The sequence below is a fragment of the Osmerus mordax genome, chromosome 8 (genome assembly GCF_038355195.1).
Source record: "Osmerus mordax isolate fOsmMor3 chromosome 8, fOsmMor3.pri, whole genome shotgun sequence".
Lineage (NCBI taxonomy): Eukaryota > Metazoa > Chordata > Actinopteri > Osmeriformes > Osmeridae > Osmerus > Osmerus mordax.
The window spans coordinates 11,245,495-11,269,455 of NC_090057.1; the positions used below are offsets into that span (position 1 = coordinate 11,245,495).

At 46.0% G+C, this 23,961-nt stretch overlaps 1 protein-coding gene across 3 annotated transcripts; it reads right to left on the reverse strand.

The window, feature by feature from the left end:
• Nucleotides 1–55: 55 nt before the first annotated feature.
• On the reverse strand, nt 56–23,492 carry filip1b (filamin A interacting protein 1b). Of its 3 annotated transcripts, XM_067241593.1 has the most exons (8): nt 23,228–23,492; nt 15,514–15,798; nt 13,971–14,144; nt 13,585–13,763; nt 5,521–8,332; nt 5,263–5,327; nt 4,572–4,629; nt 56–1,001 (listed from the first exon to the last, which is right to left on the reverse strand). In XM_067241593.1, exons 2-8 carry the CDS (start codon nt 15,784–15,786, stop codon nt 981–983), a joined length of 3,582 nt encoding a protein of 1,193 aa, XP_067097694.1. In that variant the 5' UTR covers nt 15,787–15,798; nt 23,228–23,492; the 3' UTR covers nt 56–980. The 3 variants fall into 3 exon arrangements, with proteins under 3 accessions (XP_067097694.1, XP_067097695.1, XP_067097693.1); XM_067241594.1 differs by lacking the exon at nt 5,263–5,327; XM_067241592.1 differs by lacking the exons at nt 56–1,001; nt 5,263–5,327 and having other exon boundaries at nt 3,782–4,629.
• Between the last annotated feature and the right edge of the window lie 469 nt (nt 23,493–23,961).

Below are 23,961 nucleotides of genomic sequence, written 5' to 3' on the forward strand. Positions count from 1 at the left end.
GATGACTGAAATCAGAACAGAACAAAAATTATTAATGATGACAAAATATGTCACAGTGCTTTATTGGGTCAAACACAATCAGAGATCTGTAGTAAAAGGATGCTCTTTATAATTAAATTGCTTGTCATTGCAATGAGCCACACAGTACAGTAGGCTAAATCATATTCAGTCACAAAAGAAATGCAAGTATGCTTGTTTAATAACTGCTTCAAAAAGTTCAACATTGCAAGATACAAAACATAAATTCATTAATCTCAGGAAAGATGTTGTGCTTGTTCTGTTACCTGCTAGGAACCAAAAATGTCTAAGTACTTTAAGATGCCAGTATATTTAATGGCACCCACACCCTGCACCTCTTCATGAGAAGCACTTTTAAATCAGCATCGTTTAAATCATCAAATCATGTGCAGGGATGATTATAATTGGGAGAAAACGTAACTCTCTGTTTTTACACAACACTATAGTGACAAGAAATATTGTAACAATTGTTAACTACATGTGGGTTCAGTGTTATCACTCCCTATCTTATCTTGATCAATCCATCAAAATGTGTCTCCCTCAAAAGCTGTCAATGTGCTAAATTTGCCCTCAATTTACCCTGAAGAGAATATTGGCTATTTCAATGTCACATACTTTAGTCATTTAAATTTGGCCTATTATAAATTACATCATCTTTTTACACACTGTAGATAATACATATTTAGGGGTTTTATGTGCACTCCTTAACAACTACTCAGTTACATTTGTATACTGTATCTCTCCAGGATAATTTGTCTTAGTTCTCAGTCAAATCCCAACCCAATTCCTGTCAGAAATGTCATAGACACTTCACACACGTCTGCCCCTCAAGACCTCAGCTCAATGTTTTCCCTTACGAGGATGTTGATGACTCTGTGGCAGCACACAATGACAAAAGAGTTGCACTCCAGAGTGGTTGTCAGAGGTGTAGGAAATCCACATCAATGTTCATCTAGGTTCAATCACATAGTGCATAACATTTCCTGTGGGAAAAAAAGTTGTTTAGCACAATGAGTGGCATGTTGTGCCAGAAAGCCAACATAAAAATATAGAAATTCAAATGTTAATGTTTTTATGTTACCTTGAGGGTTGACCAACCGAATTGTACAAGGCAATTTGACAAACAGAGTCAAGCTGAAAACCTTTATCATTGTAGTGGGTGTATTCTCTCAATGTTTAGCATTCTCACAGAAGAAATCATAGTTCAGCTAACTAACCTTTCGCCAAGCCGGGAATTAAAAAGTTACAGATTACATGTCGGAATGTTGCAAGTTAAAAACATGATGTCCTAAGTCAGCACAATGGCATGAAGATGTTCATGAAATTGCTGTATAACTCAGCAGCCAAATGTTTGTTAATAGAAGCAAATGCGTTAATATCAACGCATTTGTAAAAGTTAAGTAAAAGTATTAACAGTTATTGTCTATGGATCCACACTGTGACCCTTGTTGTCATTGTCCAGTAAAATAACGGATGTGATCCTCCATAAATTGAGAGTAGACTGTACCATTATATTTAGGGAGTCAAATGGCTGAGCGGTTAGGGAATCAGGCTATTAATCAGAAGGTTGCCGATTTGATTCTGGCCGAGCAAATTACCTTGTGTCCTTGGGCAAGGTACTTCACCCTACTTGCCTTGGGGGTAATGTCCCTGTACTTTTTGTAAGTCGCTCTGGATAAGAGTGTCTGCTAAATGACTAAATATGTACAAAAAAAAGAAATTGGCTCCGACGGTTTAACCAGGAGTGATGGTTTGAGCCACCAAAATCAACCCCAGGGGGATGATGGCTTACATGTGCAGGATGTAGCTGAAATCAAAGTCAAATATCCGTGTTGTGAGTCTCTGTGTTTCAGCTTTTCACAAATACACAGCCCTGGTTTCCAGATGCTTCTCCCAAGAGAGGGGACTCAACTGAAGCCATCGCCCTTATTATGAACATGCCTTGCTTTGGTCTGCTACCCATCTCTCTCCATCTGCACTGCTTTGTTGGCTATCCAGGGATGCCCTCCCTTGAACCCTGACATCAGTGAGTCTTTCTTATTTGCCTCATTTGACTGATTATGTAAACCTTTGTTCATCCATTCTAGCTCATTAGGATAGTGGGATACGTTTTGCATCGGTCATTTGTTATCAGTTTAGATTGGAAGGTTGCTTACAGATTTAAGTATTTCTTAATTACTCAGAGGCCATGTTTAATCAAGTCTTAACAATGAGAGCATCAGCACCTTGAGTGGAATTTTTCTATCTGGACCTGGATCTGTTTAGTTTTGTGATCTCAGGATATCCTACCACATCCTTGTTTAATTATGGTTTTGATTATGGTCCATCTGTGGAAAAAAGTCAATGAGGTGACCAGTGGTCAATCAATAGATCCCTTGGATGTTTATGTGAAGTTCTCCATTTCAAAATGATTGGTTATTTATTGTACATAATGCCTACATGCCTACAAATGTAAATGTAAATAAAATGACTAAATGTACATACTGTATTGCTGACCTATTCCAAACAGAGGAATACGTTTTTTATTTGCTCTCAATCTTTGCACGTTTATATAGTTATGTCAACATCTGTCCATGTGAGGGAGCTGTTTATTTATAAATAGAGACATTCTTCTAGTGCCTTTACAGTATTTGAGATGCTTTTGAAGCAAGCAATTTCTTATATTTTCTGCATTCATGTTTTGGTTTAGGAAACGAAAAGGGTCAGGAGAAGAGGGAAGATGGGAGGTACTTAAAGGGGGCAGTGTTGGAAGTGATTATAGCTGAATGAGACTCCTACAATATTCTTTTTTCAGTGTGTGTATCTGGAGAGATGAGATGAGTGGAAGAGAAAGGAGGCCATCAGGAGAGCAAAAAAAGCAGTAGGCAGTGAGAGAAACAGAGAATTGGTACAAGAGAGACAGGCCAACAGTTACATGACTTCATGCCATCATTTTGTCACAGCCCTTTTCCCTTTTGTACAGTTTTCATCTATTTAACAAGCTGTTAAACGCAATTAAGGATTGGAGTATCAAGGATTGAATAAAAGGATTGAATAAAAACCTGTGTCTCTATGTAAAAAGGCCATACTTGAATGATCATAATGTAAATAATATTTTGTCTGTTTATTTTACTTATTAATTTATTTTACAAGTCTCTGTTTGGTCTATATCCTACCAAAAATACCAAAGTGAATATAAAATGTCATGCCTGACACCCAAATGTGCTGCCCTCAACTATACATTGTGTCACATGCTGTGGTGGGTCGTCAGGAAGTCCATCAATCAAATCCTTTACAGCCGGGCTAGATCATATCAGGAATCTGGGCCAATACATGATCTGTCTCCTTCTGTTTCCACTCTGGGAATCTCTCCTATACTCTCTCCGTAAAGTTCTCTGACTCACTGAGAAAAAGGATTTGCCATAAGCAAAATTAACAACTTTGCAATCAAGGGTCGTTTTGAAGTACTAACACTAAGAGAAACAACTGTATTAGTTTGAAATTCAACCCAGGTAACGTCTGTGTCCGTGGCTTTGATATTTGCAAGAATAATTCCCCTTAAAAATTAGACGGACAACTTTTTATATACAATCTGATTTGTGGCTTATACATCTCATGCAAGCCGGATGATGACATTACGGGTCATGTTCGTCATTTGTTTGGGCTGTTCTGCAGATGAGTCACCGAAAACAGAAAAGGTATTACTAGATGGAGGCTTCCTACTGTAATGTTTACTCACCTACAGTACATACACTATAGTGCATGCTTTGCATGACATGAAACTTTACTTCACTGACCTTTTGGCATCTGCAACCTTTTTACATCAATGGTGTACGGATATCCAGAAGTCTTATGTTGTGTTTCAAAGAAAAAGTTTATTTTAATGGTGCAACAAATACGTGTGGAAGATAAATGATCAAATTGGCTTTTATACACACATTTCAGGGAGATTTGGTATCCGGAAACCTCCATGAGTCAGGGTGAAATATACATGGTATTGGCAAAATGAATCATGAAACAAAAATGTCTACTCACAGTGTGAAAATCCTGATGAGAATTAGTCTGATTGTGTCAATTAAAACAAAAAAAGCATTGCATTCAGGCACATGAAAACATGCAATGGAAACGCTTTTGTGTCACTCTGACAGCTTGAAAAACACATGGATAAACAGGACAAACATATATTTCAAAATACAATGTGCGGACAAAGCAATATCATTGTTTTTACAGGAAGAATGCTCACTGAATCTGTCTATATATATATAGTATATATAAAGCTACAGTATGCTGTGTCTTAAATCGTAAAGATGTCCTGCAGTGTGTCTGTGCAGATAAGCATTTTGTATGTGCCCTGTCTGTTTTTGGAAGAAGACAGGATAAGCGGGGAATCATGTGGAGTCCTGGGAGGTGTGTTTCCATGGCAGCGTGTGGCTCTCAGCTCTTCCCTCCCCCCGAGGAGACAGATCTGCAGACTGCAGACTTCCTCACTTCTATTTTCATTGACTGGCTCTCTGCTCGTGACTCTAACCTGGTAACCGTGGACATACCCAGAACAGCCTTCCCCGTTTTCATACCTTTTGACACAGGGATTCGTGTGGCCGCGGCCCGAGTTGACTGCACATCCGAACCGGGCTGAAATAAATCATACAACATGCACACTGAGACAAAAATCAAACATCGTCATCAATTAACATCCTCCTTTAAAATGTACTGTAAGTGCATTTTTGGGCGCACTGAATTGAAGCAAGAAAGCTACAGTATAGGAAATCGCATACATTCCATGATAGAAATAAACTTCATTTACGGCAGTTTGGGATGACAAGGGGTGGCCATCTTGGATATTGTAAATCTAAAACGTCATTGTGTGTCGTCATATTTATAGCCATAATCGTGTTTTTAAGGAATGTCACCATGCTGAATATAGCTTTGAACATTTTAAATACAGTGTCTGTTACATTAAACAAAGAATTGGGCAAGTGTGTTTTTAAAGCTGTGCCAAATAGGTTAGAAATTTTGTTAAACTGTGTGATGTTCATTTCTGCTTTTCTACTCCTAATGTGAAGGTTTGCCCACTTTAGTAAAACATCCAAATTGGTCATCACTGGTCCATTTTTAGTGAAAGGGGAGGAACAACATGGTCAGTGGGTGCCAGTACAGTGTTTGTGTTTCCACACAAGACCCTTTGAATGGCCCTTCTACCGTCAATCAGCAATTCATTCCAGTGTTAGTATTATTCACAGGGAATGTATTCAATTGTTTATATACCTTGATAGAGTGCTATCTAGGGAGCACACACCACCTGATATCATTTTGAAACATTTCAGAAGCAACTGAAATATAGAAGATTGGAGAACATTTAGATATTTCTGTCTAAAAGGTCACAAATATTTGAATCAAACTGTAAACTTGACCCCAGTGCATCATTTCATAGTTTTACTATGAAATTGACAACTCAGCTAACATACTGAGAGGACAGAATACGAGAATGATTGTGCGATGAAACGGATCACGTATGATACTCACCACTGACTGTGTTGGTCTGGAGGGTGCTGAGGTGATGGGGGTGATGGTGATGCTGCTCGTCACCTTGCTGGGGGTGGTCTTTCCCGGGGTGGCGTTCGGGTGGCGTGGCGAGCGAAGCACCGTCCCTGTGGCGGTGTCTTTGCTTTCCGTGCTCACGGTCAGGGGCCTGACGGTGACCATGGGACTGCTGTTGCTGCCTCCCTCTGCAGACCGCTTGATCTGCGGGCCCAGGTGGATGTGGATCTTGTTGTCCTCAGTGGTGGTGATGATGTTCGCGTTGGAGTTGTATTTCCTGACAGGAGCCGGCACTGTCTGCTTGTCTGGGGTCACCTTGAACACGGCGTGGCCGGTTGTCATCTCCTGGGCCCCCGGTGAGGCTGCCTCAGACACTGGGGTGGTGCTGACCGTGATGATGGAGACGGGGGAGAAGGCACCGCTGTCTGAGGAGGCGCTCCGACGCTCCTCGGGGGATTTGGCCCTGGAGATGGTGGTTATGGTGACCGGGGACTTGGCCCTTTCGGGATCCCCGAAGCTTTCGCCGGCCCTGCTCTTGGAGGACATGGTGGTGGGCTTGGGGACAATGGTGATCCGCGGTTTCTGCAGGCCGAGGGTGGGGATGATGGTGGTGCTGGAGAAGAAGTCCTCGGCTCGAGGACTGGTGATCTCCAAGGTGGCCGTGCTGTTCTTGTGGTCGGGGGTTACTCGGATGCGCAGAGGCTGGCCAGGTTTTTGCGACATGGTCACCTCGGGGGGACGAAGGAAGGACTCCTCGTTGTCCAGAGAGGTCACCTTGTCGGGGCCGGTCTGAGTTACGGTGATCGCCTCCTTCTTTTTCATCCAGGGGATCCAGGATTTTCTCATGCTCAGCTCCGTGGCAGCGGGCGGGTAACGCTCCAGAACGGTGGGCTTCTTCCGACCCTTCTGCCTCAGGTTGCTCATAATGTGGTTCTCCTCCAGGACCGACTTCCTGATGAACACCGCGGGGGTTTCCTCTTCGACAGGCTCACTGGTCACCAGGTCTGTTTGCACAGCAGCAGAGGTGACCGGCACGTCCACCATCCTCCTGCCGTTCATGCTGGGCCTCAAGGCACGACTGTAACGCTTGGTGGCCTCCAGCTCCTTGGCGAGGCTCGCCACTTCCTGGATCATGCTCTTCTTCTTGTCCTCCTCCTCGATGAACCTCTGCTGGAGAACAGAGTAGTCCACTTGCAGCTGGGAGAGCTGGTCCTCCTTGTTCATCAGCTCGTGGATCTTCTCCTTCAGGGCTTGGACGTCTGCCTGAAGGTCTCTGGTCTTGGCCTCCTCCATCTTGCATCGCGTTCTCAGCTCAGTCTCCTGACTGACGGCCTCCCCTTTCTCTATGGCCTTGTTCCTGGCAATGTGACCCTTCATCTCCTCCAGCAACTGAGAAAGGGCATTGGCCTTGTCCTGCTCCATTCGGAACTTCTTCTCCAGGAGGTCGTACTCGTCCTCCGTCTTCATCAGATCACCTTCCACCACCTCGAGTTGCTTGAGGCGGTTTTTGAGTCTCTCAACTTCCAGAGTCAGCTCCTTGATTTTGTTGTCCTCGTCGGGGTGTCTGTAGTTGTCCTGGTTGGCCCTGGTTGTTCTCGATTCCCTCTCCGCCTCCTCCAGGCCGTCCATGCGCTTTTTCATTGCGCTCACCTTGCATGTCAGATCCCTGCACTTTTCCTCTTCACTTGCGAGTTTTGTTTTCAGTTCGTCCTTCTCTCTAGTCGAGCTTGTCACTTTGATCTCCATCTCCGATTTCAGTTTGAGGAGCTTTTTGCTCTCCTCAATGAGCTTCTCTGTGACCTCCATGACCTTGCCTTGCTCCGTTTTGAACATCTTACTCAGATCGTCACTTCTTTGCTCCTCCTGTTTGATTCTCTCCGCCATGTTCTTCCTCTCGTCCACCAGTATCACTGTGAAGGACTTGAGCTTCATCAGGTCATCCTTCAGGCCCATTTCCACCTTCTCGAGTCTCGACTCCGAACCCTCCAAGTCTCTCACACGACTTTTCACCGCCTCCATCTCAATAGCCAGATCTTTCGCCACGTTCTTTTCTCTTTCCAGGTTTATATGAAGCTGTGAACATTCGGTTTTACTCTTGTCAAAAGTGCTCTCCAGTTTCTCCAGATGGACCATTCTCTTCTGCAGTTTGTCCACCTCCAGCCTCAGCTCCTTGCCATGGCTCTCCTCGTCCTGCAGTCTCTTTCTCAGTTCCCTGCAAAGGCTCTCCGTCTTGGTGATCTCCTCGTCTTTTCCCTCCATTTCCACAAGCCTCTTACGGAGGCTCTCCAGCTCCGCCATGAGGCTGGATTTCCCGCATTCCCCCTTGCTCATCTTGTCTCTCAGCTCCTGGTGGTCTTCTTCCGACTTCTGCAGAGCTCGGTTGCTCTCCTCCAGCTCCTCGATCCTGTGGCCCAGGCCTGCCAGCTTCAGGCGGAGCTGGCGGCTCTGGGACTCCTGGTTGGCCAGCTTGGCGGTCATCTCCTCATGCTCCTGGGAAAACTTGGCGGCCTTGTGCTCCAACTCCACCTCGAGCTTGAGGACCTTCTGGCTGTCTTCCTGGGCCGTGCCGGTCGCGGCGGTCAGGCGCTGCTCCCGCTCCTGCAGCTTCTGGCTGAGGTCCTGGACCTTGTTGCTCTGCAGGTCGATCTGCTCGATGTGGAGCTGCCGTTCGTCCACCAGCATCAGGGCAAAGGACTTCAGTCGGACCAGCTCCTCTTGGACCTTCTCTAGCCTTCGGCTGTGGTCCTTGTCTTTACGAGCCTGGTACGCCTTTTCCTGCTCCAGCAGCCTTTTTAATCTGAGAGAAAGAGAAAGGGAAGGAGAGTGAGCAACAGAGAGAGAGAGAAACAGACAGAGCGAGAGAGAGAGAGAGAGAGAGAGAGAGAGAGAGAGAGAGAGAGAGAGAGAAATAGAGTAATCGAGAGAGACAGGGACAGATCGAATGAGAAATATGTGAGTGAAATGGTGGAAAACGCCGGCGTTATCAATTCAGCAGTTCCACTTCTGCCGTTACTCCGGCAACATTAACAAATCAATTGCCTCTTGCATCTGCTAACACTGTCATTCTATGTTCAATTTTCGTGCACTATCATTACTCATGTCCTGCACACGGACGCTAAAGTGAACGAGGCAGTGGAGTGTCGTCCCGGACGCTCCCGGAGAAGTCTGACCAGACTCTGAATGAGAGCATCCCCCCCTTAGAACCCTGTGGGCAGTGGCAGCCTGAGTGGGAGGCAGGCGAGCAGAAGAAATGGCCCAGGCATGATAGGAGAGAGGGAACAAAGGAGGGAGGCAGATTAAATCCTGAACCCTCGTGATTCTCACCAACAGGGGTCCCGCTCGCTGACCTGCGCACCGAGCCGGTGATGCGATGTGACCGCAAGGTGCCACATCACAGACGCACTACCGTGGAAGGGTAATGACAAAGCGAGCGGGCCTCAAACAGGGGGACGCTGCCACCTGTTTGTGCGATTGGACCTTGATGGAGTCACATGAGTAAATGTTTAACTAAGCTCTGCGGGAGTCTTGCTGCGGATCCCGATGTGCGAGTGCTCCCAGGGAGATTGTAACAGGTCGTTTCCATGTGGAAGCCACACACACACACACACACAAACCACATCAGAAACCCCTATGCATAATCAGCAACACAGAACTGCACGGCACTTGTCTTTGGTTTCCAAAACCTTGCTTTGCATTACAAACAAATGCTCCCTGCATAGCACACAGAGAAACAGCCACTCGAACAATAGTCATGATAGCAACCCGACTGTGCCTTGTTTGCCCATAGTTTTCAAAGGCTTCAGTCTGGTCTGAAACTGTCTAAAACTTACCCAGTAGACACGATGCAGGGCAGGTACCTCCATGCCTAGTGTGTTTTGAATTGTGCAGGAGAGCCGGATGGCTAAGACTCTCACAAGGTCCGAGAGGGCCCCCACTCCACAGGGAATTAGCCATCACATTCCAAACATGTCATCAATGGACAATGAAATGTGAATGTTGTGTAAAACCAACACTGCTCCAGTAGCTGGTGATGTCATCCGTCCCATATAAGGCATATAATGGTGGTGCCCTTGTTTGGACACAGAGGAGGAGGGGTTCAAGGCAGAGGGGAAGGCTTCTCACACTAAATCTCCCCTCTTTCTCTTCCTTTTCCCTTTCTTCTCCCCGGTGCGTGAAAACGTGGTCGTCGCAGGAAAAGTCAGAAGGTTTTCAAGAGCCTTTTAAACACAGGTACACAAGTAAACGTACTGTCAGATAGAATCGCTTCCTCTCCTTCAACTCACTCTGTTGTCTGGCCTGACCCAATTGTCTTGTTCGTCTTGCAGCTGACAGTGTTTCCATAGAAACTGGGCAACAATGCAAAGGGATAGTTTGGTTTAGGAGAGTACAATACCAGACTGGAGCTACTTTCCTGTTCCTAGATAGTAGACAGCAGATAGAATCAATAAGATCAAATGTCACCTGTGTATGTTCTCATGAGGCTCCATTGGCGAAATCACAGAATACGTACTTTATTTCTCACCAAAGTGGTTTCAAACATGTACAGTGTGTAGATGCTAAAAACCCAGTGAATGTGCTGTAGAGGACACCAAATGTTGGGGAAAAGTTTCAAATATTGCCATGTGTGACACCCTCATTAAGCTTCAGCTCCCAAGACGTTTCTCCAGAGAAACAACACTTGTGGTCTTGTGAATCTAGAATAATCCGGAATGCCACACGGGTGATGTCACTGGGAGGACTAATCGTAAAACTTGCGTCACAAGGTCCAGAGTGGCCTTCACACAGAGAATGCTGCTGATTAACAGCAATGCGGATAAACTGTTGCATGATAGCTCACAGCATGTACAGTATTAATGGTCTGTGCAGTGTTTCACATATATAGTCGTTCATGAGCACTATCAGCCTTCTTCAATGTATCCAGTGAAACCTGGTTGTGAGACAAAGCATTAATTAGATCCAGTGCTATGCTAAGACATGGTGTTTACTCATTCCTTACTGCAGGGTCTGATGTTTGAGTACGCTGGTATGACCTTTCCCCTCAACTAGCGTGGCATTATAAAGTAACTTCTATAGCAGATGACCTGAATGTTTCCTTGTGGTCATTGCTATTCATAGCTCCACTGATGACAGAGGCCTGTCAGCGATGGGAGGGACGCGTGGGACAAGATAAACACACGGCACCTTTGCTTAAACCCACTTAGGCTGCTAATGTCAAACCAGTTACAGTCGCCATAGCCACATTTCTGTATATTCTTCTCAAGGGCAATATGTTCGCCCCAACGGGAGCTAACCCTGTGTTACCAAGAGATGGTACCCAAAACAGATATTCCCGCAATATCATGTTCACACCACACAGATAAACAGTTTATAGACCTCACAGAGAGACTGGCAGTGAGGGAGGTTCTGCGATGGTCTCTGAAGTGTAAACAGAGAACATCTTATTACCCTGGCAGAGTTCCCCTCTGTGACCTGGCATCCTTTCACAGGTGCCTGGGATGACATCACCCACCGTGTGTCTCTGAGATGATTCCACCCTGGAGGAATGTGTTATCACACGCTGTTGAGAGACACCAGCAGGGAGGGGAGGGAGGGAGGGAGGGAGGGAGGGAGGGAGGGAGGGAGGGAGGGAGGGAGGGAGGGAGGGAGGGAGGGAGGGAGTAGGATGGGGTTCAACCTAAAAGAGCTCGAAAGTGTGTGTGTTGGGTGTATACATGGTACGTCTATGGTAGAATATTGTTAAGATGTCTCTTGAAATAAGCTGTGAAAGACTTGAAATAAGATGGCGGAGAAACATGACCTGATAAAAGCACACTGACAGCAGTTGCAATCCATGAAGAGATAAAGTCTTCATTAGCATGGGCTCCCTATAAACAGGGCTTAGAATAACAGTCACCTGGTGTTATCCCTTGCCAGCCAAGACAGTATAAATAAAATAACACATTTCACATGGTCTTATGAACATTATCAATAGAATTTTAATCAAGAGAAACTTAAACTGAATGTATGCGGTCAACCCTAATCCCCAAATAAATACTGTCATCTTCAGACCTATCAAACTAACCGTGAAACCTCTGTAAGTGTGTTAAGTCGTCCACTCAAGCAAGTCTCTCGCTGCAAACATCCCGACCTCCGCAACACCCCAGCGCAACGTGACTCCGACTGAGCCCACCCGACACGGTCACTTCCTTAATTCACTCCTGTGCTACACCACCGAGGAGAACATTGGACCACCGTTTCACTGGCCTGTCTGACGTGTACAATAAAGTCTTTGAAGTTGGAGAGAGTGTGGTCTGCAGCTGGGCCTGCCCAGGCTTGGCCCTGGCGTTTGTTTCCTGCTCGCCCCCCTGTCATCTCCTTGCCTGTTCTCCTTCTTCTCACCCTCTCTGTCTCTCGGCACGGGAATACATTTTTCACCGCAGGCCGAGAGCTGCGAATGGATGATCCCTCCTCGAGCGTGTTGATGGCTTGAACGCTTCGAGCGGCACAGGCTCAAGCACGGAATTGAGGAACTCTTTGATGCAGACTGATTGTAAAGATTTGAATGCAGCAGTATATACAGTATGCGATATTCACGTGTAGTATTCCAGTGTTGCAGATGCAGAGCATATTGTTATGTGCCATTCATTATTATAAACATTGCAAGCGGGTGGCCTTTTCCTAATGTAGAACATTGATTGCTTTGGTTTCTAAACCATGACCACGGAACTCCATGTCGGTGAATAAATAAGATCCAGACATTTTGCCAAGCACAACATCCTCAACAAGCGTGCAACCTCACTGTCAAAACACCCCAAAATATTTAGCTGTTGCAGCCAAACAACTCTTGGCCTCTCTGGTATATGCTTAGAGTAGACTTGGCCATGCGAAGCACTGTACAGATGGATTGGGTGCTGATACGTCGTGTCTATCTGACCGATCCCCAATCTGGGTCTAATCTGATTGGCCTGCGTGCCTCAGGTGATGTCATGAACGTCATCTGATTTGTTCAGACTTGCTGCTCTTTGGAGGGGCAGGAAGTGTGTTGTCTGTGGCACTGCCTGCTGCTCAGATTGACATCTGGATTCCAGCTCCTATATGAGCCTCACAAATTCCACCTGGGCTCATCGTGCTGGTATTGAGTCTGTTTTTCCTTCTTTCTTTTTTTTGGTCCTGACCTATTCACATACTTCCTCAGTGCCTCAGTCGAATAAAGGTGTTCGTCAGATGGCCTTCACTGTATAAATGGGCTGTATGATGGAGAAAAGACAACTTGGGAAAGATGCGTTAAGTGGAAATAAGCCTGTCCAGATTTCGAAAGGCCGTAACAAAGTCGTGTATATGTGATTCTGCCACAGTACAGTGAATCTAAGAAGCGGTATTCTTAAACTCCAGCACGCCGCTGGAGGGTTTAGCCGCTGTGCTCGCATCGCCATTCCATGCGAGTGCCATTGTAAGGGCTCCATCTACACTATCCGCATGACCCCCGCCTGGTGTGTCCGCTTTCATTGTCCGGGTCCATTCAGCGCTCCCTGGAGCTCGGCCTCCGTCAGCCCTAATCATCGGTGGCTGGCAGGGCCCCTCGGGACCTCACTTCCCTGTGTGTCCTACACGCTACGCCTGTGGCCTGCCAAGCTCCCTTTGGGCCCCTGCGTCTCATGTGGCTTCCACTGCGGGGTCTCTGTGGGCTTCCCAGAAACAGTGGGTATAGCAGGCAGTGGCAGGACGTATCACAGGGTATGATAGGAGATTCCGACCCCCCCTGCTCCCCCCCCCCCACACACCATTGACCCCCCCCGACCCCTTGCCACCCTCCTATCTTCCATCCTGCCCTACAGTGTGCGCTCCTCCTGCGCCCCTCATGTGCCTCTCGTGCGCAGAACATGACGGGGACACGCTGTCCTTTGTCACTTGTTTGAGTATTGGAAAAATAGCTCTCCCTCTCCCTCTCCCTCTCTCTCTCTCTCTCTCTCTCTCTATCCCTCTCCCTCTCCCTCTCCCTCTCCCTCTCTCTCTCTCTCTCTCTCTCTCTCTCCCTCTCCCTCCCCGCGCGGCGCGGGGTGCTCCTCTCACCTCTCCCTCTCCTGCTCCAGCAGGTTGGTGAAGTCGTCGCTCTTGTTCATGAAGTCGGCATGCTTGCGCTTCTCCCCGTCCAGCTCGTTAACCGTGCGCCGGTGGCACTTCTCCGCCATCAGCAGCTGCTCCAGCATGCGCCGGTACGTCTCCCTCTGCTTCTCCTCCAGCCGGTCGAGCTGGCAGGAGAGAGACACGCGGAGGAGGAGGAGGAGGGAGTCAAGGGGCCCAGTGGTCACGTTCAGCTCATGCACAGTACACTGCGGTTCACGGAGAGTCCATTTTTGAAACTCTTGATCGAAGTCGGGGCCGATTACAGTTGTATTTCATATCGTTGAAATACAGCATAACCACATCAGAGTGGTTTAAATACAGCAGACGCTCACCTCAGCCATGGGTGTGTCGTAGACGTCGTCCAGAGCTGTCGTGTTGGTGGTCAGCAGGCTGTCTCTCTGCAGGGCCAGGAGGGGCTTGGAGGGGAGCGCAGAGCCGTAGTGAGCCTCCAGGGCTTCTGGTCGCGGACGCTCCGACTTCAACATGTGGATGATGTCTTCTCGTGCCTGAGGAAGGAAGGAACAGTGGGAAGAGTTGGGAAGAGTTCCCCGTGTGACGCGACACGGTGCTTCAAAACAGTAAAACACTGCTGACACATTAAGCTTGAACTCTGTAGTTTTACTCTTTATATTTGTCAGTTATAATTCAATTTCAATGTGTGGGGTTTTGTTTGGTTGGGGGTTTTAGATGTTTGATGTATCCAGGATTGTCCACTGGGTGGGGTGAGAATAAAAAACAACATTAAATAACCACAAGGGAGTGCTGTTCTCCCCAGATGGTCGCCCTGACAGGTCCTCTTTCATACTTTCAATTCTCATAACACGCATTCCTGCATAGGGATGGAGGAGACTACAAGAGTTCCTGTTATTACTCTCCTCGAAATTTGACAGACAGTTTAGTCTTTATCCCTGTTATCGTCATTTAGAATATCATTTGCAAGTCATTTCGATACCATGAACATCACCATTCTTCTGTTGAATGGTCTTTCAGAGCATGCCGGCGCATTATGTTGACCTTTTCACTCATGATGTTTTTGCGTCTCTAGTGCTAATGGAAAGCGATCTCGTGTACACACCCAAGCAGATCAACCATGGAAAGCGGGATAGGGTGGGGGGGGCATGGATACCGACGACATTCTGTCCCTGGAGGATGGTTTATAAATGGAACTCCATTAGAAAGTAATCATCAGGCTTATTGCTGGGCAGCAGTTAGGTCTGTTTCCTGAGTCCACCCTGAACCATCTGTGGGGGGGCACCATAGAGGCATTGTGAGCAGTATCCTGAACCAAACTCTATTTTTTCCTTTCATATTATTTGGGAACGTATTTAAGTATGTGTACCTGAGTTGTCAGCTGGGTGGGGTTCGAATTTTGGAGATGAGACCGTAGTGCCAGGCCAAACTTTAGCAAGCACAGGTTGAGTATTTGAAGGGATGTAAACAGTGTTTTGGCTGAGGTGTGGACCAGGCCTCTTATCGGCTGCCATAAGTATCAGTGAGACTGAGTATGTGGCTCAGGTCACAGCAACATGTCAACCCTGACACACAGAGGGTGAGACTCCACCCTGCCAAGTATGACCCTGGCCCGGTGTTAGCACAGCTCTGTGAAGACCAGGGCTAGGCTGCTCCAAAGAAGACTCAGTCATCTTTTGTTTTGCAGCCAAAATAGACCTCTCCTGCAGCTATATGTTTTGATTTAACACATTTTGGTCAGGTTAGGGTTAGGAAGTTGTGAAGCGAATGAATTTTTTTAATTAATGAATTTGGGTGTCAAAACATTACTATAGTTTCTCTATGGAAGCTGTTTTAGAGAAAGTACTAGAACCTACCGGAACAGCTTTGGGGAAGCCACACTTGGACATCACCATGGAGACTCACCTGAACCTCTCCCTCCATCACACCCAGCAGGCGGAGAAGGTCTTCTTTGGAGAGATCTATCAGTCCGGATTTTCTCCCTGAGTTTTTCGGAGGGGTTTTCCCCGTCGCTGACACGGCCGTCTTCCCCTCTCTTTCACCTGGCTGACCCTTCATCTTGCTCTTCATCTGCTCCGGTGTGTTCTCCTTTTCCTCTCGGATGAAGGTTTTGGTGGGCGGGGCCACGTTGATGTGTTCGTCCTCTGGACCTTCCATCGCACTGGTCCTTGACCTCATTCTCTCCTGGCGCTGCAGGAATGGGTACACAACCATGGTAAATGATTTTAAAGATACTAAATTCCACATCTAGAAGTCTACAGTCCATAAAAATCTTCGGGATTGATTCGCTGTTGGCTCACTCAACAATGTGTCAACAATGAGTATTATCGCTTTGGATTGGGCTATTTTCGACCACTGGGATGTGATATCAATGCTCTCTCTGATGCTTGTGCTCGAGGATCATGTTTTGTTTACAAGGCCAGAGCCATCTGTGTTATTATCCCTGGAGAGAGAGGCAATAATCTGAAAATATTCACTGCCACAAAATATGCCAGGAGGTATTTCTGGAATGAAAATTGGTCAGCTATGGGTTTTCTACTGGACATATAAATATTTGGATTGATTTGCTGGTAGTGCTAATGAAAAGAAAGACGTTTGACGACGAAAAGTGTTCGCTTTTGTGATGCATTCGATCTCAGGACTTCTCAGGACAACAACAGAAATGTGTCTCGTTCAAAGCTTCCCTGTGGGAACAGAACATCTCACTAGTGGCAGGGTGTGGGTCCCAAGGCCAAAGGCGCACACAAGATCATCTCTCACGGAACCTGTGAACATGTGGAATTAACTAGAACATGTTGTACAGACCATTTCGAAACTCACTATTGTGAAACTCCAACCATGTACTCCACTCAGTATATGGGAATAAACGAACATGTATATTAGGTGTAATGTTCATGAGGGAAATATGTGCGGTGCTATCCAAAAGTGGGCCTGCAGTACTTCATGGGTAAGTGTGACTATGTTGAGAGGGTCAGTGTAAGGACACGTGGACTTCATGCTCATAATCAAAGAGCAGGAACACGGTTTGACAGGCGAGCACTCCCGCCCCCCTGCTGTTCCACCTCAGAACCATAGTTTCCATCGCCCCGAAGAGCCAGAACCGTGCCTTCCATCGTATCACATCGGGGGAGCGCAATGCCTGACTGCCTTTGGACATTGATCAAAGACCCATGTGTGTGTGGGGGGGCGGGGGGGGGGGGGGGGGGGGGGGGGGTAAACGTGTGGTAAAAGTGGGGATCACAAGCCACAGCTTTGACAGATGGGCAATTACATTTTGTCATTAGATGAGGAACAATTAGCCCCGCGTACGGATGTGTGACTCAGAAGAGCACCTCGACTGTGATGACACGGACAGCTGTCTCCCAGACCCAAACACAGGGGGAAATCCACATCCTTGGAGGTACAGTGTGGGGTTCCTCAGGAAAGGAACATGAGGCAATAGGATCTGAATGGAGCCAGAGTTGCTCAAGGTTGTTCCTCTGACGAAAGCAGCGGGTGACTCAGACTGAGAGAATCCTGGCAGCCATATAGTAGCAGCCACTTCAGAGCTGGGTGTTATTAATAGTTGTTTCAGGGGAGTAGCCAAGCCCTCATGGGTATAACCGAAGAGCTGTCTTCATTTTGAGTGTCAGTTTGATTTGAACCAAAAGCAAAGACTTGTGTGTAGGAAAATAAAACCGAGACAAGCCTGAAGTTACAGCAGTCACAATATTACACACTTTGTTTACATAAAAGCTCGGTATCAAATAACTATAACGCCCTCTGGGGAAGCGGTGGCCATATTTATTGTGTTATTGTAATGAAACGGTGCTGTGGTGGGAGGTAACTCTCTCTGTTTATTCTGCTCCATCTGCAAAAGATCGGCAGTCAGTACAGATGATTCCATGGGCAATTACGTTGTTTCACACGATGACCTTAGCAGCATTAAGCAGTGATGAAGTGCAGCTCAAACACTCATGGGCGATTAAACAGCTCAGTCCTCACGATCACACAGCAGATATTTATGGAGATGCTAGACCGGTCTCCCTGATTTACACTAGAGCCTTGCTAAAACCTGGGACAGCTGTGGCTTGAGGGTGATACACGAGTTCTCGGCCCGTGAATCCAGGGTCACCGGGTAAATAAGGGATGGACCCCCACACCCCTAACCCCCTATATTTGAGCCGGACCTTGGGCAGAATGGCCTGCATGCACAGCTGTCTGCAAGTGAAATTTCTCTGTGTATTTTTAGGGGCTGTCCACTGGTGCTGGTTTGATCCATGAGAGGAAACTCAAAGGCTATCAATTTATATGTCATCAGCGTTCTAACAGATGCCAATTCTTTAATTGAACTGCACAGCTGTAGGTCCCTCACTGGCCAGATACCGTCTTGTAAATAACCCATCACTGCTCCTTGTCAGGCAGCCTCTAAAGAGAACGTTTGCCCACTAGAATTGCTTCCCAGCATTCCCTGTGCATGTTTTAAAGAGGTATTCAAAAACCTCTGATATTCAAAGACACCCGTTTATATTTAGAAGTAAAATGGGGGGTTATTGATAGCCTCCTCCATGCAAACATTCCTTCCTGGGCATAACAGTGCAGCTAATCTGGGGAACCATGGCTGGTGTGAGTCGGTTCAGCCGTCACATTTGTAATTGACATGCCCGGTATTAAGATCTGAAAGGGTGACCAGACCACATCCTAGCTTCATGCGGCAATGGTTCCATTCTCTTACAGTGCAGAAGTACATGGTGTGGTGAGAAGAAGAATGCTAAGTGCTCGGCTAAGTTTAACGTGTCAGCTCTCAGCACTTTCCGTTCCCGTCGTCAGACAAGTCATTTGAAATGCGTAGGATCAATTTGTAACTCCACCGCTGCACGTGAGATGGTTTTATGTGGTGTATGGGAGAGGCAAAGGCCCCCCTCAGGGCATGTCTTGCAGTCTCGTCTACTTAGCACCGGTTGAAAAAAAAAAAGAAGAAAAAAAAGGTTCTGACAGGTGGTGGCAGCTGTCCAAATTCCGCAACAAGATATTGTCGCTCAATGTGAAATGTCTTGGTGAAATGTCTTTCACATAGAATTCAATTCAGCCACGGGAAGACTCAAATGTGACTAAAAAAGGCATGGGAGAAAATAAATTGATTTGTTTTGAGGACCCGAGGGTCCAGCTGACTTTGCTACAATAACTCACTGTTGCAGGAAAAGGGAACAGCAAAATCCAGACAGCAAAATATTGGGCCACCTATTTAAGTTAGGCCTACTGCTGTTTCGTTTTACACATTCAGTTTGTGGTGATGATGTTTTGGGTCAAAATCCTTTCCTCAACACATCACCTCTTCTGGGAAATATCAATCCACCCAGCCTTTTACTTGCTACAGATTGTACTTTTGGAAGTGTTGTCTTGTATAATGTTGACAATGTACAGATGTCAACTTTAACCGTTTCCAACTGTCAACTTCAACGATTTCATAAATCAAACATTATGTGTAGTGCAGTGGTAACCTTGGCAACCCTTTGTGGGGTGGAATTGTATGTCACGACAGAACTTAATACAGCTTTGCACTTCATTTAACAGACGATTACACATAAATGCACTTGGGGACCGCATCTCCCCATGTAGTATTCGCGAGCGCAGCTGCCACTGTCAGTAAGCAGCAAGGCTGGAGGAGAGCGAAAACATTGGGGCTCACAACTAAAACAAAGCTCCTCACTTCCGAGCTTGGTTACAGTCCGCTGACACTCGGTGAGAGAGGTACAGTCTGAGCGCCGGTCCCACACACCTCTGACAGTGTGTGATTAGCCACAGTGTATTGTGTTCCGTCTCCCACCAAGGGGGAACGCTGACCGTCAGGGGTGAGCAGACGGTCAGACAGGCTTTCCAGTATCTCATCGCTGTGTAGAACTCACATTCAGATTTGAGGCAGCACTTCCTCCACGACTCCTGCTGTAGCTAGCTAGCCACGTTGCAATCCGAGTCCCAGACAACCTTGCAACCAGACGAGGTCAATGAGTCAAATGGCTGATTGGAGTGTTAAGACAAGACTGTGAAACTCTGTGCCAGCAGGATATGTCTGTCTCAAGTGCAGAGAAGACAAAAGTTGCCACTTTGCTTGAGAGAACCAAACTATCGAGGCATCTTTATTTAAGTACATATTTAACACACCGGTTTTCCAGTGTGCTGGAAAAAACTGGACTTCTTCCTATCAACTACAGTGCACCAACATGCACCCAAGTGTGTCTAGTACCGTACCAGCACACTATCAATATCAAACATTCATGCCAAATGCTGACACAGACTGTACAGTTGAGACAGGCATACCCCTTGCAGAGCTTGTCTGGTTACAGTCTGTTGTATTTTATGAAGATGCAAATATAAATTTCCCTTATCTCGTCACTGTCCAACACATGCACGTTCTCATCCAAATAATCTCGATAGCTTTCAACACAAGTATTAATTCTACTCAAATAACATCTCCAGACATAGGCTCATTTGAAATCTCACTCAGGGGTTTTGCCTACCCATCCAATTATTACACTAGTATATAAGAAACACATTTTATTCATTATTTATTCTTCATGTTGAATTTGAATCATTACTTTTGACTGTAGAAAACACTTAGACCTTCCTTTATCTTGGTGAGTCCTGTATACACAGGAAGTCTTTTGTGGACACCAGTGCCTCCACGTCTAACTTGATAGACCATGTCCTCTGACCATGTGACATCTCATCGTTACCTGCCTCCTTAGAAGGGGATGTCACAGTCATAAAGTACAGATGAGTGGGCAGCAGATCCCTGTAAAGGCTTGGATGAAAATAGAAATCCGAAACGTGGCCAGGTTCAAAGTAACCCTCAGCTAGAAACCAGGTCAGGGGTCTCAGTGAGCACAGATAGAGAATTTCAGAATCTGACTGGAACAAGGATATGCTCACTTAATATGAAATGCATCACATGCAGCTTAAATGGAAATGTCTTCCAAATGTCTGGCATTACAGTGGCAATGTGTGCCCAGCGACAAAAACTGTCAAAAATATATTTCACATTTAGGAAACGAAGGACTATCAATATACTAAACTGTTATTGCTTTACCGTATGTCAATAGCAGCACAGCATGTTTTGAATAGAGAAATTTGGGTGGGCCATAGTTTCACTATTCTCAATCAAATTAAATTCCCCAGTCCAGGTCATTCTGCACCAGGAATGCCTAGGCAGCAGAAATGGCAGGGTTTTATCTTCATATTTTCTCAGTGTGCCTAATCAGCATAAACGGGTCCAGTGAGCTGACATCACAGGCCAGATGTACTGTAGTTCTCCAGCAGGCCACTTTCACATGCCTTTCAGATGGGATGAGGATGAAGTCACTTCCCTCATAAACGGAGAGGCGAGAGAGACAGTGGAGGAACAGAGAGGGGAGAGAGAAAGAGAAGTTTGTGTGAGTGATTGAGACAGCTCGAGAAGTAGGAGAAAGAGTGGGAGGTGGTGAGGGGCGAGGAAAGGTAGTGTGTGTGTGTGTGTGTGTGTGGTGTGTGGGGTTAGCTGTTGACTTTTACTGAATTGTTACTTATTTATTTTATTCCGTTTTCAGGCCATTTCCAGGTGCGGTAGCTAAGCTAAGGAGCTAAGCTAAGGAACGTTCAGATGATTGGAGGATGAATTCTTCCTGTAATGACTTCCTGCTATAGTCTCTATTAGTTACCAACTATACACCTGACCGCATCGTCCTGCTCTTCATCCTTATCTTCCTCCTCTTCCTCCTTTTCCTCTACCTCCTGTCTGTGAGCAAGGGAGATGACCTCACTTTAAGGCTGACTGACTGACGATGTCGGATGGTCCAGCGCTAATGCTTTCTTTTTTATACCTCGGTCAGCTGTTGTGAAGACACACCCTTGTGGGAAATGAAAGCATCAACAACACGTGGTCCTCCCACTCTGCCTCTGAGACGGATTCAGTCCCAGAGTCGCCTCCACGCAATGTTACTGGTGCTGCACTCATGAGCTTTGACAGGGATGGCCAGTAAGTCATAATAGTTTCATTGTTAAGCACACTGGGTGACCAAAGCCCCATAAACAACAACCCCCCCCCCCCCCCCCCCTCCACACACACACACACACCACCTCTGGTTACTCTTCTGCGGCCATAGGAATGCTGGTGTTATTCTAAAAGCCAAACACAAAGAGTTGCTTCCCTCACTCTTAAGATTGCTGAGCTGAATTGGTGAAGCGTTCTCATGGTTCACCGTCTTATCTGTTTGGGCTTCTGGCTGCTGCTGAAGTCATGACACAGGCACAAACTAAAGCAGATGATTTAAAGAAGAACACTGCCAACAAACTTACAAGAGCACAGGGGAATGCAGTATGAAATGTGGAGTTACGGGCTGGAGGGGAAGATGCTTATACAGCCAGAAATATTTTGATGCGTGTACATAATAACCCGTAAGTCTCCAGCTTAGCGGTGATATGGGGCTGACAGCACACTCCATTAAAATCATAATGAAGATTAAGGAAGGGCAGTAAAATTGTCCAACTGTAAAGCCCTCGTCATTACCCTCTAAGAAATCATGGGTTCAACTGCCTTAAAGTATAGTATGTTGGCATTATCAAATAGTCACACAGTCGAACTGTGTGACATTTGAGGTCAAATATGTGTTTTATGACATCATGATAGGTTTTCTTGTCAGCGTTTCCTGATCCAGCAGTTTGTTTAACCAAGATGCACCAATCAAAATGGTTCCAGAAATATTTTTTTCCTCCCAGTTGAAAATCCAATTTAAAATAACATGAAAAACTGTGGAAAATCTACTGATGGAAGGTTTTTTTGGTCTCCAGAGATCAAGGTGCATGGAACAATGGCTGCCACTATGTCAACATAGTGGTGCGGCCACCTCTATTAACTATGTCCCCTCAAACACAGACGTCTCTCATGGGCCCTCTCATAAAAAATGGAATCCCTTGGGAAAAGTACGTACAATATTTATCTTGTGTTTGGAAAACTCTACTTAAAACCAAAAAACCTCATTTACTGGGATTAAAAAAGTTCCAGATATGAGTCCAAGTATATGAGTTAAGTATATCAGTAAAATCTCTTATAAAAACAAAACAAACAACAAAAACCCCCAGCTCAGTTCCAGTTCAACTGGAAATCACCTAGATTTATTACTATTCTGCTGCGTCATTTTTCACCACTAGCCATTAGGCCCACTGCATTTCAACCATCCTCTGGAGAGAGAGAGCTCAAATATTATTCTGGTAGAAGATGTAATCAATGAATGCCTTCCCATGTACCATTTCCTGAGCTGAGCTTGAACAGGACATTAGACCAGCACTGTCGCTAACGCTCAATCACAGCCCACTGATTCACAGTGTGTCTCGTCCATTTGTGAGTCAACATCCACACACATGGACTAGTGGGTGTTGTTGTTTGGTACTGTATCTTCCATTAGAATTGAGATATATATTTACAGCATCATAGCCAAATAAATAAACTGGATGTCTGTGGAATTGTTACTAGGTCAATAATATAGGTTTATCACAGGACTTCATCTATTGGGCATGTAGGATTAGACCATGTATGTACAGTACATCTAGTGTATTTGAAGCAGATATGAAAAGTTAGTTAAAGGCAGAAATCGGAATCATTTCTTACCTGCTCTCAGCAATCCCAAATCGTAAGCGTGTAAATATTTCAGTCACTAAGTCACTACTCTCAGAGTATAAACTGCCTGACTTTTGTTAGTGTATGACAAGCTCAGGCACCATCACTACTGAAGTTTCACAAAAGTATATCTTATTCCTCCTCTCTTCTAACTTATCCCTCAGTCTGTGTCCTTTTCTTCCTCTATGTCAGGGTCACAGGAAGAGAAGAACAAGATAAACAACCAGCTTTGTCCTCTCCCAAGTTTGGGCCAGCAGTCTTCTTCACACACTGAGAGGATGAGTGAAAGGGTGAGTGAGCGAGCAAGCAAAGAGAAGAGTGAGTGAGTGGGCAAGACCAGGAGAGAGGGGAGAGTGAGAGGCAGAGGGAAAGGCTGAGATAGGAGGGGGGGGGGGGGCAGGAAGAGAAAGAAAGAGAGAGAGAGATAGAGAATGAGAAAGAGTGCAAAAGCGAGAGGATACAAAGCAGTACAGTGGTGAGTAGGTGGTGGGCAGCTGTCACCTCTTTCAATAGCCACTTCTGTTTGAAAAGTCAGTCCTTCCTTCAATTGGGGATATCCAGGCTGGGATAATGAAGCAGATAGTGAAAGAAGTGAAGCTAGCCTGGTATGTCAGGGAGACCTTCTCCTCTCTTTTCCCTTTTGTTCCCAGGCAGAGGAGTGTAGACCAGTGCAGTGACTGGGCTAAATTTAACTAGTGTTCTCATTCACTCATGGCTGTTAGCAG